The 13,791-nt window shown below is 43.0% G+C and overlaps 1 protein-coding gene across 1 annotated transcript in view; it reads right to left on the minus strand.

Annotated features, from left to right (window-relative positions):
• The window catches only part of LOC311130366 (echinoderm microtubule-associated protein-like 6), a gene marked incomplete at both ends in the record, with an annotated part of 81,746 nt that overhangs the window by 62,896 nt on the left and 5,059 nt on the right, over positions 1-13,791 (minus strand). The window contains 10 exons of the mRNA XM_084163090.1: positions 505-610; positions 966-1,152; positions 1,442-1,542; positions 2,913-3,019; positions 3,301-3,468; positions 5,473-5,682; positions 6,010-6,266; positions 7,605-7,742; positions 8,284-8,485; positions 11,059-11,194. Coding sequence (XP_084019216.1) covers positions 505-610; positions 966-1,152; positions 1,442-1,542; positions 2,913-3,019; positions 3,301-3,468; positions 5,473-5,682; positions 6,010-6,266; positions 7,605-7,742; positions 8,284-8,485; positions 11,059-11,194 — 1,612 coding nt within the window. The remainder of the gene's footprint in view (positions 1-504; positions 611-965; positions 1,153-1,441; positions 1,543-2,912; positions 3,020-3,300; positions 3,469-5,472; positions 5,683-6,009; positions 6,267-7,604; positions 7,743-8,283; positions 8,486-11,058; positions 11,195-13,791) is intronic.

Here is a 13,791-nt window from a genome sequence, read left to right on the forward strand (position 1 = left end):
GAGCCAGAGCTCTGACGTCATGTATAGCATGTTACTATACAGCCACTACGTTCCAATTTAGGTGCTTATTAGTGCCAAAATCTGCAATTTTCAACCCGTATATGGGTACGAGTGTAAAGGGCTACCATCTCAGGAACCACATGAATATGATACAGCTATGTTCTAAGCACAGTGCCACTAATAAAGCAATATAAAGAGGACCTGTCATATTGCTGAGTCTACCTTTCAGTCTACCAAAGGTAGAGCAGACAAGTGTGCATTTAGATTCTTGGTTAACAATAAGCTGTCAATCAAAGCCATTGCCACTCAAGTGCCTAGCCCATGTTACATAATTTACTGCGCCCTGTACTTAAGTGCCAAACTTAATCTTTATTAAACATCAGTCAACTGTGAATCTACTGTCTGTCATCTGTGTTGTTACCAGAACCTGGGAGCGAACACATCTAAAGTAAACCTAAGGAAAATACAGTCCCTCCCCAACATTGAGCATAAGAACAGGCCTACCTGTGAACTCCAGTGCACACACCCCTCTTTGGTGATGGCCCTTTAGCAAGGACAAGCACTTCAGTGTCTGGATGTCCCACACATGGATGGCTGGGTCCCTGCCAACCTGAGCATGGGGACAAATTCAACTTTCAAATTCAAAATGCATAGTGGATGCTAAATACAGTACATTGCTAAAATACCAGAGTTGGTACAGAGCTTCCAATTTAACTATACATGCTCACTCTTAAAATATACCATGAATAGAAATACTCACTCTTAAATATGCCATGGCAATTTAAGAAAACAGGATTTAAAAAATAATGGTAACACTAACTTCAGTATAAGTGTAGTAGTTACATAGGAACTCCTATGCAATTACATGGTGGTGGTTTGTAGCAGTATAGGCTATTACACAAGCGTGAGAGAGACAGAAAAAGTAGGGTAAATAAACAGAAATGAATATGTCGTTGTGGGTCTACCTGTCCGGTCGCAACATAGTCCTTCAGCGGATGGACGGTGAGGCTGAGGATGTCGTCGTCGTGACCCAGGTAGAAACGCTGTGCGTGCTGCTGACGGTTATAGACCACAGCCACGGCTGCCACGGGATACACCACCTCCCCCGCCTGGGTGTAGAATAGGTTGTTCCTGCAGTCACAACCTCTGTACCTGTGCAATGAGGAAATTACAGGAAAAATCTATAGTTACAGGATAATTTGATGTTAACTGGTCGATTAAAAGTAGCGTGCCCTCACCTGGCCTGATAGTCGAAACAAGGCTATTGGATACTTTATGGTACTTCGCAGCAGAACATACTCTGGCAGAAATACTTTAAGCACGAGTAGAATTTTATAGATACCTGCTGCATGGGGAAATTATTTTTTTAAATAAACACTGCACAAGTATCTGAAGTGGCCTGACAGCACATACATTTACAGTCACCCTTGAGGTGCCTTACCCGTGAACAAACTGCAAACGCAGCCCCTCGTCTGGTGCCTTCTGTCGTTTCAGTGAGCCCACTAGCTTCTTCCTCAGCTGTGGGAGGTCCTCTTTGTAAACCTAGGAGACAGTTTAAGAATGTTATTATGTTACCCCTTCAAATTAGTGGATTCGACTATTTCTGCCACACTCGTTGCTTACAGGTGTATGAAATAGACAAACATTGGCAGTAGAATGGCCTTACTGAAGAGCTCAGTGACTATCATAGGATGCCACCTTTCCAACAAGTCAGTTCGTCAAATTTATGCCCTGCTAGTGCTGCCCTGGTCAACTGTAAGTGCTGTTATTGTGAAGTGGAAACGCCTATGAGCAACAACGACTCAGCCGCGAAGTGGTAGGCCACACAAGCTCAAAAAACGGGACCACAAAGTGCGTAGCGCGAAATATCGTCTGTCCTCGGTTGCAACACTCACTACCGCATTCCAAACTGCCTCTGGAAGCAAAGTTAGCACACTAACTGTTTGTTGGGAGCTTCATGAAATGGGTTTCCATGGCTGAGCAGTCGCACACAAGCCTAAGATCACCATGTGCAATGCCAAGCGTCTGCTGGAGTGGTGTAAAGCTCGCCGCCATTGGATTCTGGAGCAGTGGAAACGCGTTCTCTGCAGTGATGAATCACGCTTCACCATCTGGCAGTCCGACGGACAAATCTGGGTTTAACGGATGCCAGGAGAACACTACCTGCCCCAATGCATAGTGCCAACTGTAAAGTTTGGTGGAGGAGGAATAATGTTCTGGGGCTGTTTTTCATGGTTTGGGCTAGGCCCCTTAGTTCCAGTGAAGGGAAATCTTAAAGCTACAGCATCCAATGACAATCTAGACGATTCTGTGCTTCCAACTTTATGGCAACAGTTTGGGGAAGGCCCTTTCCTGTTTAAGCATGACAATGCCCCCGTGCACAAAGCGAGGTCCATACAGAAATGGTTAATCGAGATCGGTGTGGAAGAACTTGACTGGCCTGCACAAACCCTGACCTCAACCCCATCTATCGCCTTTGGAATGAATTGGAATGCCGACCACGAGCCAGGCCTAATCACCCAACATCAGTGCCCGACCTCACTAATGCTCTTGTGGCTGAATGGAAGCAAGTCCCCGCAGCAATGTTCCAACATCTAGTAGAAAGCCTTTCCAGAAGAGTGGAGGCTGTTATAGCAGCAAAGGGGGACCAACTCCATATGAATGCCCATGAGTTTGGAATGAGATGTTCGACGAACAGGTGTCCACATACTTTTGGTCATGTAGTGTATAACACTTTACAAGACAGTGGCCAATCCCAGTAGCACTTTTACTAGGGAAAAGAGAAAATAGCGAGGCCTGCTTTGCTTCTGTGAAAAAATGCTTTCCAAAATACTTTAATATCTTTACTAGGGCTTCAATAGGTGTGGGGGGGAATTGTGCATTGGCTTATTCCACAACATATTTTACTCCACCTGTCGTTCATAGCTGATCTGGGCCTCCTGTTCAATGTCAGAGTCAAGCTCCGGAACGTCAGACACATCCGAGTCAGATTCTCCACTGTTTGAATCCGCGTACCCCTCTGGAGATGCAAACACAAACACAGAATAGATGACCTTTGACCTTTATGGAGACCATTCAATAGATATAGATAAATAAATAGGTAGATCAAACCAACAACTCATCACCCAGACTTGACATTTACAGTTACATTCTTTCATACCATTCAGACAGAAGATAAACAGACAAAAGGCTATGACAGCACATTAACCAGGTGACATAAATGTAAGGGTTGGAGATAAATTCCTGACAAAAATGTAAGGGTAGGGGCTTGGGGTAAATTTGTAATCCAGCAATTGTCACCTTGAAGGAGGGGTTCCAGGACGCCGTTCATCACCCCCTCTGGAAGAAACTTCCACTGGAACAAGGCATGGTCCGCCCCTCCAGTGCTCAATACCCACTGGAGATCATGGGACCAGCGCACGTTTGTCACATGGGCAGAATGGCCAATGTACTTCTTGAATTTAGCCGCTGTTTCACAAAGACCACACAATAATGCATTTAAGGAAACCAAGTGGGACATAACATATATAAAACATACAGTATATTAGGAAGCTGAACTGTGACATTTTTTAAAATAAGATATGTCTTGATAAGATGGCCATAACATTGCTTGGTAATGGTAGTGTTATGGCTATCAATAAAGTATATTTTTTCAGATGATTGAATTCCATCATTATAGATTATAATGGTGACCTACATTACCAGTCAAAAGTTTGGACACCTACTCATTCAAAGGTTTTTCTTTATTTTTACTATTTTCTATATTGTAGAATAATAGTGAAGACATCACAACTATGAAATAACACATATGGAATCATGTAGTAACCAAAAAAGTGTTTGATTCTTCAAAGTAGCCACCCTTTGCCTTGATGACAACTTTGCACACTCTTGGCACTCTCTCAACAAGCTTCATGAGGAAAGCTTTTCCAACAGTCTTGAAGGAGTTCCCACATATGCTGAGCACTTGTTGGCTGCTTTTCCTTCACTCTGCGGTCCAACTCTTCCCAAACCATCTTCAGGTCGGGTGATTGTGGAGGCCAGGTCATCTGATGCAGCACTCCATCACTCTCCTAGGTCAAATAGCCCTTACACAGCCTAGAGGTGTGTTTTCGGTATTTGTCCTGTTGAAAAACAAATGATAGTCCCACTAAGCGCAAACCAGATGGGATGGCGTATCGCTGCAGAATGCTGTGGTAGCCATGCTGGTTAAGTGTGCCTTGCATTCTAAATAAATCACAGACACTGTCACCAGCAAAGCACCCACACACCATAACACCTCCTCCTCCATGCTTTACAGTGGGAACTACACATGCGGAGATCATCCGTTCACCCACACTGTGTCTCACAAAGACACAGCGGTTAGAACCAAAAATCTCAAATTTGGACTCCAGGCGACAGGACACATTTCCACCGGTCCAATGTCCATTGCTCGTGTTTCTTGGCCCAAGCAGGTCTCTTCTTCTTATTGGTGTCCTTTAGTAGTGGTTTCTTTGCAGCAATTCCCCTCTGAACAGTTGATGTTGAGATGCGTGACTTGAACTCTGTGAAGCATTTAATTGGGCTGCAATTTCTGAGGCTGGTAACTCTAATGAACTTATCTTCTGCAGCAGAGGTAACTCTGGGTCTTCCTTTCCTGTGGTGGTCCTCATGAGAGCCAGTTTCATCATAGCGCTTTATGGTTTTTGCGATTGCACTTGAAGAAACTTTAAAAGTTCTTGAAATGTTCTGTATTGACTGAACTTCATGTCTTAAAGTAATGATGGACTGTCGTTTCTCTTTGCTTATTTGAGCTGTTCTTGCCATAATATGGACTTGGTCTTTTACCAAATAGGTCTATCTTCTGTATACCACTCCGACCTTGTCACAACACAACTGATTGGCTCAAACGCATTAAGAAGGAAAGAAATTCCACAATTTTAACAAGGCACACCTGTTAATTGAAATGCATTGTAGGTGACTACCTCATGAAGCTGGTTGAGAGAATGCCAAGAGTGTGCAAAGCTGTCATCAAGGCAAAGGGTGGCTGTTTGAAGAATCTCAAATATAAAATATATTTTGATTTGTTTAACACTTTTTTGGTTACTACATGATTCCATATGTGTTATTTCATAGTTTTGATGTCTTCACTATTATTCTACAATGTAGAAAATAGTTAAAATACAGAAAAAACCCTGGAATGAATAGGTGTGTCCAAACCTTTGACTGGTACTGTGTGTGGAAAAAAAACTGTAACCCTTTATTTTCTATAGTCCATCTGTGGATTCTCTACAGACTAGCAGTAACATTCCAACTATCTACTATCCCTAACCCTTATTCTAAACCTAACCCTAACCTTACAAGCAGTTGCTTATCAACAGATAGTATCACCATCTATCACAAATAAAGTGTGACCAGAAAAACAAAGAACATATTTGCTATAGGCACTCTGCATGCCTGTGAGAAAGGCTTGTAAGAAAACACATTTGGCCTGACCTTTCTTAAGACACGGGAACCTGAAAAGCTTGACGAGGCCAAAGTCATCCCCAGTCACCAGCACGGCACTGCTGTAGTTGGCGTCCACGGAATTTATGTCTGTGACGTTGGCATACTTGGGCCAGATCCCATTGACCTCGGGCCCGATGATGCCTGTCCAGGTCATCCAATGGATTCCCTTAGTCTCCTCTTTGGTAAGGAGCTTCCCCACTATAGAGAAGAGGGAGAAGAGCATAGAGACATGTCACTCAACTGTAAATCAACTGGTTACATTTCTCCAATCCATCAACTGTTTACCAAAACAGTAGCGGGGTGACCTCTTTGTTGTTGATTGAACTGAATATTGCACCTTTAAGGTGAAGTGTTACTGTACCCTTTTATTGTATTCATGGATTTTTTAATGGATTGTTTTGATTTTATTGAAAAGATAGTGAGAGGTTATGTCAAAGAGCAGTAGGCCGGAATCGAACCTATGTCGACACGGTAGACATTAGACCAGTCATGCCATTCTATTATAATATTTAAGAGTGGTTTTACCTGGCATTCTGTAGAAGAGCCTCTCCCCTGCCCCGTCGTTGGTCTGCAGGAAGCGGCTGTCCACCGACCAGTCCAGGTGGGTGATGAAAGAGGTGGAGTGGTTGCACTCACCCACCTTCTTGTAGCGCTGCGCAACAGCATAGATGTCCACCAGGCTGTCGTTGGAGCCAACAGCCAGGTAAGAGCCGTCCGGCGAGAATTTCAGCTCATGGATGACTTCCTTCCTGTCTTTGATGTGCACCACCTCCGTCATGTCCCTGGGGACGTGGTGGAGAGAAAAGAAAATGCATTATTTTACAGTCCTGTTTATTTTAATATTTTTAACATTACAAACTCAAAACATTTCAAAGTAGGTACCAAAACAGTTTATCATTGTTACAATACATTCCATAAAAAAACTAAAATATTCTTATGGTATTACATAGTTGTGTAATTACAGTTTTATCGTTATCAAAACACCAAGTCACTTGGCTCTGTCATATCCTCACATGGTCTCTCCTATCATTGCTACGCAGACGACACACAATTAATTTTCTCCTTTCCCCCTTCTGATAACCAGGTGGTGAATCGCATCTCTGCATGTCTGGCAGACATATCAGTGTGGATGTCGGATCACCACCTCAAGCTGAACCTCGGCAAGACGGAGCTGCTCTTCCTCCCGGGGAAGGACTGCCCGCTCCATGATCTCGCCATCACGGTTGACAACTCCATTGTGTCCTCCTCCTTGAGTGCAAAGAACCTTGGCGTGACCCTGGACAACACCCTGTCGTTCTCCGCTAACATCAAAGCGGTGACCCGATCCTGCAGGTTCATGCTTTACATCATTCGCAGAGTACGACCCTACCTTACACAGAAAGCAGCACAGGTCCTAATCCAGGCACTTGTCATCTCCCGTCTGGATTACTGCAACTCGCTGTTGGCTGGGCTCCCTGCCTGTGCCATTAAACCCCTACAACTTATCCAGAGCGCCACAGCCCGTCTGGTGTTCGACCTTCCCAAGTTCTCTCATGTCACCCCGCTCCTCCGCACACTCCACTGGCTTCCAGTTGAGGCTCGCATCTTCTACAAGACCATGGTGCTTGCCTACGGAGCTGTGAGGGGAACGGCACCTCCTTACCTTCAGGCTCTGATCAGACCCTACACCCAAACAAAGGAACTACGTTCATCCACCTCTGGCCTGCTAGCTCCCCTACCTCTACAGAAGCACAGTTCCCGCTCAGCCCAGTCAAAGCTATTTGCTGCTCTGGCACCCCAATGGTGGAACAAGCTCCCCCACGACGCCAGGACAGCGGAGTCACTGACCACCTTCCGGAGACACTTGAAACCCTACCTCTTTAAGGAATATCTGGAATAGTATAAAGTAATCCTTCTACCCCCCCCATAAGAAAAGAAGAAACAAAGTGGTTGTCCCACTTGCTATCATAAGTTGAATGCAGCAATTTGTAAGTCGCTCTGGATAAGAGCATCTGCTAAATGATGTAAATGTAAATATGTAAAACAAATTAGATAAATAGCAGACTGTAAAATACAACATAGTAAAAAAAATCCAGCATAACTGAAAATAATTGTGCGGAGCATTTGTTCTGGTAACTCACCTGACGCGGAGCACAGTGAAGGAGCCGTCCTTCATGCCCAGGGCAAGCTGAGAGCCGTCATTGATGAAGGAGACGCTGCGTACTGCTTCCTCCATGTTACAGCGGGCAATAAGAGTGTGGTCGGATAAACTCCAGAGCCTGTAACAGAGATACAGAGCAACAAGGTGAAGGGTCAAACAGGGAAAGTAGTGGAATAAGGGGACAGCAGTGGAAAATTATACAGCAGTGGAATGAGAGGAAGGGACAACAGTGGAATTAGTAAAGGGTAAAGGGACAACAGTGGAATTAATGGACAACAGTGGAATAGTAAGGTGACAACAGTGGAATTAACAGACAACAGTGGAATAACCTGGACAACAGTGGAATACGTGAGATGGCCCACTGTAGATGAGAACTAGTCCATTTTAACAAGATTTAAGAGGCAAGGGAAAGATTATGGGTAATGCATTGCATACTGTTATGATATGGGAGGGGAGCCGGACACGCTTCAGCCTGGTGTTAACTGTCAAGACACGTTGAAATGTCTGCCACCTGTACGTCCCTAAAATACATTTCAAAATCTATGCAGACATCTGAATACCCCTGCTTTTCTTTTTCTAGGATAGTCACCTCATGCCGTGTCCTGGGATTATATGTTTTTTGGGGGGACAGATTAAAGGCGTTTTGGAATACCACTTACCTTACTGACCGGTCGTCACTGCCGGTTACGGCCACCGGCTGCTTGGGGTGAAGGTCGAGGGCCCAGAGTTCGCCCTCACTGTGACCCTGCATGAGGAGCAGCGGCTTGTCCCGGTCTCGCACCATCACCTCGAAGATTTCACTGTCCTGGGTGCCCATCAGGACCCGGTCGGCCTTCCAGCAAACACTACGGATTGACAGGCCTAGGAAAATAGGAATGGAAGAGACAGAAAAAATACACTCAGGTCTCCCTTATTAAAAGGAGGCCTTCTGACCTTAATGGTAATTCCTGGATAAAATAAAGAAAAGGTTAAATAAAAAATAAATACTATTTTTGCGCTAGGAAGCTCACCACACATCAGCTATTGCAGTGGAAATTAGGAATTATTTATGCCAATTAGGGATAAGGGGATAATTAAGTGGCCATCTTGGGCATTTAAGCCAGGACACCGGGTCAATCGTGATTTATCTAAATGATCAGTGATGAAAAATCTCTGCACTGAACAAAGTTCCTTGTGATTTTTCACATCCCACAGTCTGTTAACAGATGCTACGATGCCAGTTATGTTACGTGCGTCTGTCCACGAGAGATTACTGGCCCACCAACACCACGTCCAGCAGCATCCAGGGACCGACCAGGCTCAACAGAGCTTAGCTTCTAAGGCAAGGCAGCAGTGGGTTGCAGGATGGCATTTCTGACTAGATAGGAACTCTACCCTACTCTATGCCTTAGATAAAGCTCAGACCCAAATCCTTCCCTTGATCTAAACCAATTGGCTACACCTCCCATGTGTTACCCCTTTAGTTCCAACTAACCTTTGATTTGAAGACGGGCTTATAGTAATGGCCGGAACAGAATAAATGGAATGACATCAAAAACATGGAATTAATTGAACGGTATCAAACGTTTCTAATTCCATTCCAGCCATTACTATGAGCTGTCCTCCCTTCACCAGCCACCACTGCAACTCACCATAACAAATCCCTATCTTTCTGAACTTTGTAACTGTTGTCCACATTAATAAGCATTTCACTGCACAGTAATGCGTTACAGCCTGAATTTAAAATGGATTAAATGGAGATTTGTTTTGTCACTGGCTTACACACAATAACCCATATCGTCAAAGTGGAATTATGTTTTTCCACATTTTTACTAATGAATAAAAAATTAAAAGCTGAAATGTCTTGAGTCAACAAGTATTCAACCCCTTTGCTATGGCAAGCCTAAACAAGTTCATGGACTCACTCTGTGTGCAATAACAGTGTTTAACATGATTTTTGAATGACTACCTTATCTCCGTACCCCACACATACACACAGATAATTGTAAGGTCCCTCATTCGAACAGTGAATTTCAAACACAGATTCAAGCACAAAGACAAGGGAGGTTTTCCGATGCCTCGCAAAGAAGGGCACCTATTGGTAGATAAATAAAATAAAATAAAATAGATACAGGCGTCCTTCCTAAATCAGTTACCGAAGAGGAAGGAAACCGCTCAGGGATTTCAGCATGAGGCCAATGGTGACTTTAAAACAGTTACAGGGTTTAATGGCTGTGATAGGAGAAAACAACATTGAAGTTACTCGACAATACTAACCTAATTGACAGAGTGAACAGAAGGAAGCCTGTACAGAACAAAAATATTCCAAAACATATATCCTACTTGCAACAAGGCACTAAAGTAATACTGCAAAAAATGTCCTGAATACGTTTTACATTACATTTTAGTCATTTAGCAGATGCTCTTATCCAGAGCGACTTACAGTTAGTGATTGCATACATGTTGTTGTTTTTTTCCCACTGTAATTTTTTTTATTTTTTTTTATGCTGGCCCCCCGTGGGAATACAAAGTGTTATGTTTGGGGCAAATCCAATACAACATATTACTGAGTGCCACACTCTCCATATTTTCAAGCATAGTGGTGGCTACATCATGTTATAGGTATGCTTGTAATCGTTAAGGAGGGATGTTTTTCAGGAGAAAAAAGGAACGGAATGGAGCTAAGCACAGGCAAAATCCTAAAGGAAAACTGGTTTACTGCTTTCCACCAGACACTGGGAGATTCACCTTTCAGCAGGACAATAACCTAAAATATAAGGCCAAATCTACACTGGAGTTGCTTAAAAAGAAGACAGTGAATGTTCCGGAGTGGCCGAGTTACAGTTTTGACTTAAATCTGCTTGAGAATCTATGGCAAGAACTGAAAATTGTTGTCTAGCAATGATCAACAACCAATTCGACAGTACTTGAACAACTTTGAAAAGAATCAAAATGGGCAAATGTTGCACAATCCAGGTGTAAAAAGCTTAGAGACTTACAGCTTTAATCGCTGCCAAAGATGATTCAAACATGTATCGACTCCAGATATATTAGTGTTTTACTTTTAATTAATCTTTGTTACAAATTTTTACATTTTAAATATTTTCTGTAGATCATTGACATTTTTAAAAACAATTAAATCAATTTTAATCCCCCTTTGTAACACAACAAAATGCAGTCAGCATGCCAAATTGCACAAACTTGAGACATCTGTGGCATTGTGTTGTGACAAAACTGCATTTTAGAGCGGCCTTATTTATGGACAGATAGGCACACTCCAACGCTCAGACATCATTTACAAATGCAGTATGTGTGTTTAGTTCGTCCGCCAGATCAGAGGCAGTAGGGATGACAAGGCGTTATATTGATAGGTGCGTAAATTGGACCATAATTCTGTTCTGCCTGAGCATAATAAATGTAACGAGTACCAAATTAATGTCATAATTGCAACCTACTTTTGTATCCTTGCTCAGTCTCTCGGAGGTCGATCTTAGTGATGGGTTTGAAGTCCACGTCCCACAGTCTCACGCAGCCGTCCCGCCCGCCTGTAGCAAACCCTTCCTCACAGGCATGCATGCTGAAAATCCCTGCCTGTGGAGAAGTTACAGAAAAAAACATATCTAAAATGTCACCAAGTCAGAAATCTAACAAAGACTGATGGGCAAAGATACATCAAAATGTATCTTGTTACAAAATACACTCAACAAAAATATAAATGCAACATGCAATAATTGCAAAATACTTTGCTAAGTTACAGTTCATATAAGGAAATCAGTCAATTGAAATAAATAAATTAGGCCCTAATCTATGGATTTCACATGACTGGGAATACAGATATGCATCTGTTGGTCAGATACCTTAAAAAAAGATAAGGGCGTGGATCTGCTAAACCAGTCAGTTTCTGGTGTGACCACCATTTGCCTCACGCAGCGAGACACATCTCCTTCGCATAGAGTTGATCAGGCTGTTGATTGTGGCCTGTGGAATGTTGTCCCACTCCTCTTCAAATGGCTGTGCGAAGTTACTGGATATTGGCAGGAACTAGAACACGCTGTCGTACACGTCAATCCTGAGCATCCCAAACATGCTCAATGGGGTGACATGTCTGGTGAGTATGCAGGCCATGGAAGAACTGGGACATTTTCAGCTTCCAGGAACTGTGTACAGATCCTTGCGACACGGGGCCGCTGAAACATGAGGTGATGGCGGCGGATGAATGGCACAACAATGGGCCTCAGGATCTTGTCACAGTATCTCTGTGCATTCAAATTGCCATCAATAAAATGCAATTGTGTTCGTTGTCTGTAGCTTATGCCTGTCCATACCATAACCCCACCATGGGGCACTCTGTTCACAACGTTGACATCAGCAAACCGCTCGTCCACATGACGTCATACACGCCGTCTGCCATCTGCCCAGTACAGTTGAAACCTGGATTCATCCGTGAAGAGCACACTTCTCCAGCATGCCAGTGGCCATTGAAGGTGAGCATTTGCCCACTGAAGTCGGTTATGACGCCAAACTGCAGTCAGGTCAAGACCCTGGTGAGGAGAGGACGACGAGCATGCAGATGAGCTTCCCTAAGATGGTTTCTGACAGTTTGTGCAGAAGAATCTTCGGTTGTGCAAACCCACAGTTTCATCAGCAGTCCGGGTGGTTGGTCTCAGACAATCCTGCAGGTGAAGAAGCCGGATGTGGAGGTCCTGGGCTGGCGTGGTTACATGTGGTCTGCGGTTATGAGGCCGGTTGGACGTACTGCCAAATTCTCTAAAATGACATTGGAAGCAGCTTATGGTAGAGAAATGAACATACAATTATCTGGCAACAGCTCTGGTGGACATTCCTGCAGTCAGCATGCCAATTGTGGCATTGTGTTGAGTGACAAAACTGCACATTTTAGAGTGGCCTTTTATTGTCCCCAGTACAAGGTGAACCTGTGTAATGATCATGCCGTTTAATCAGCTTCTTAATATACCACACCTGTCAGGTGGATGGAATTATTTTGGCAAAGGAGCAATGCTCACTAACAGAAATGTAAACAAATTTGTGCACAAAGTTTGAAAGAAATAAGCTTTTTGTGCATATGATTTGTGCAGATTTCTGGAATATTTTATTTCAGCGCATGAAACATGGGACCAACACTTTACTTGTTACGTTTATATTTTTGTTCAGTGTACAAAATACCCTAAAGACCCATGTATAAAATTAAACTACTAAATACTAGTGTCAAAACATTTATTTCATTACAATTCATGTAATTTGTATTTTCAAAATACAGAAAATACATTTGCAAGTAGCCTCCTTAAATGAGTTATGAAAAAACCTGGTTAACACACTATGTTCACAACTAGGTTGTCGCGAGTGCTCATGTGTGGAATGCATGGAATTGCGGTTCTTCTACAAAAAAAAGTGATATTTTGAAATAGAGCCCATCTGCTCAATTTTGGCAGATGGAGGTGTTTCAGAAACCTTAGAATCTGCTTTTTCCGAATCAAAACGTCTGACCTGCATGAACGTCTGTAGGATGATTTGAAAAAGTCGCTTTTTTGGTAAGCTCCGTTCCCTTCTTCGTCAATTACACATTCTGCGCTGTTCATCAGTCTCTTCATTCACAAGACAATTGATAATATTGTCACCCATCAGACTATTGTCAATTTAATCTTGCCTTTAGGCTACATCTAGTAGATGTGTGAAATAATTTCGATATAGTTTAGGTGTAGTTTGGATGGACCATTGTCCGATGGGCAGCCAACTGTCGGGTGAAGGAAGGGCAGGGGGAAAAAAATGACATGTCCTCCTAAAACTGCTTATAACAAAAACTCTTGTGATAAAGAAATTCTAGCAACATCAGTTTGTTAAATAGACATATTTAGCAAAACTCAAGGACGGAGGGTTTCAATTTTAATTTCACATGCTCAATGGCTAGTGGCTATTGGAATATTTACAGTAAATTTGAGCTGCAATACCTCTGCTTCAACTCTCTTCTGTTTGAATAGGCCCCTACTCACAGCACCAATGTGACCAACAGGGTGTCTACCATGGGTTGTCTGTGAGCCTCACAAATGTATATGCATTGGCATTAAAGCTAAACAAAATATAATTCGCTCGAGTTTACAGGTCGCAAGGCATGTGGAAAAACAATACTATACAGTGTGATAATTAATTTGACCGTAAATCTTCATGTGTTA

Source organism: Coregonus lavaretus, assembly GCF_964263955.1.
Source record: "Coregonus lavaretus genome assembly, chromosome: 6".
NCBI lineage: Eukaryota > Metazoa > Chordata > Actinopteri > Salmoniformes > Salmonidae > Coregonus > Coregonus lavaretus.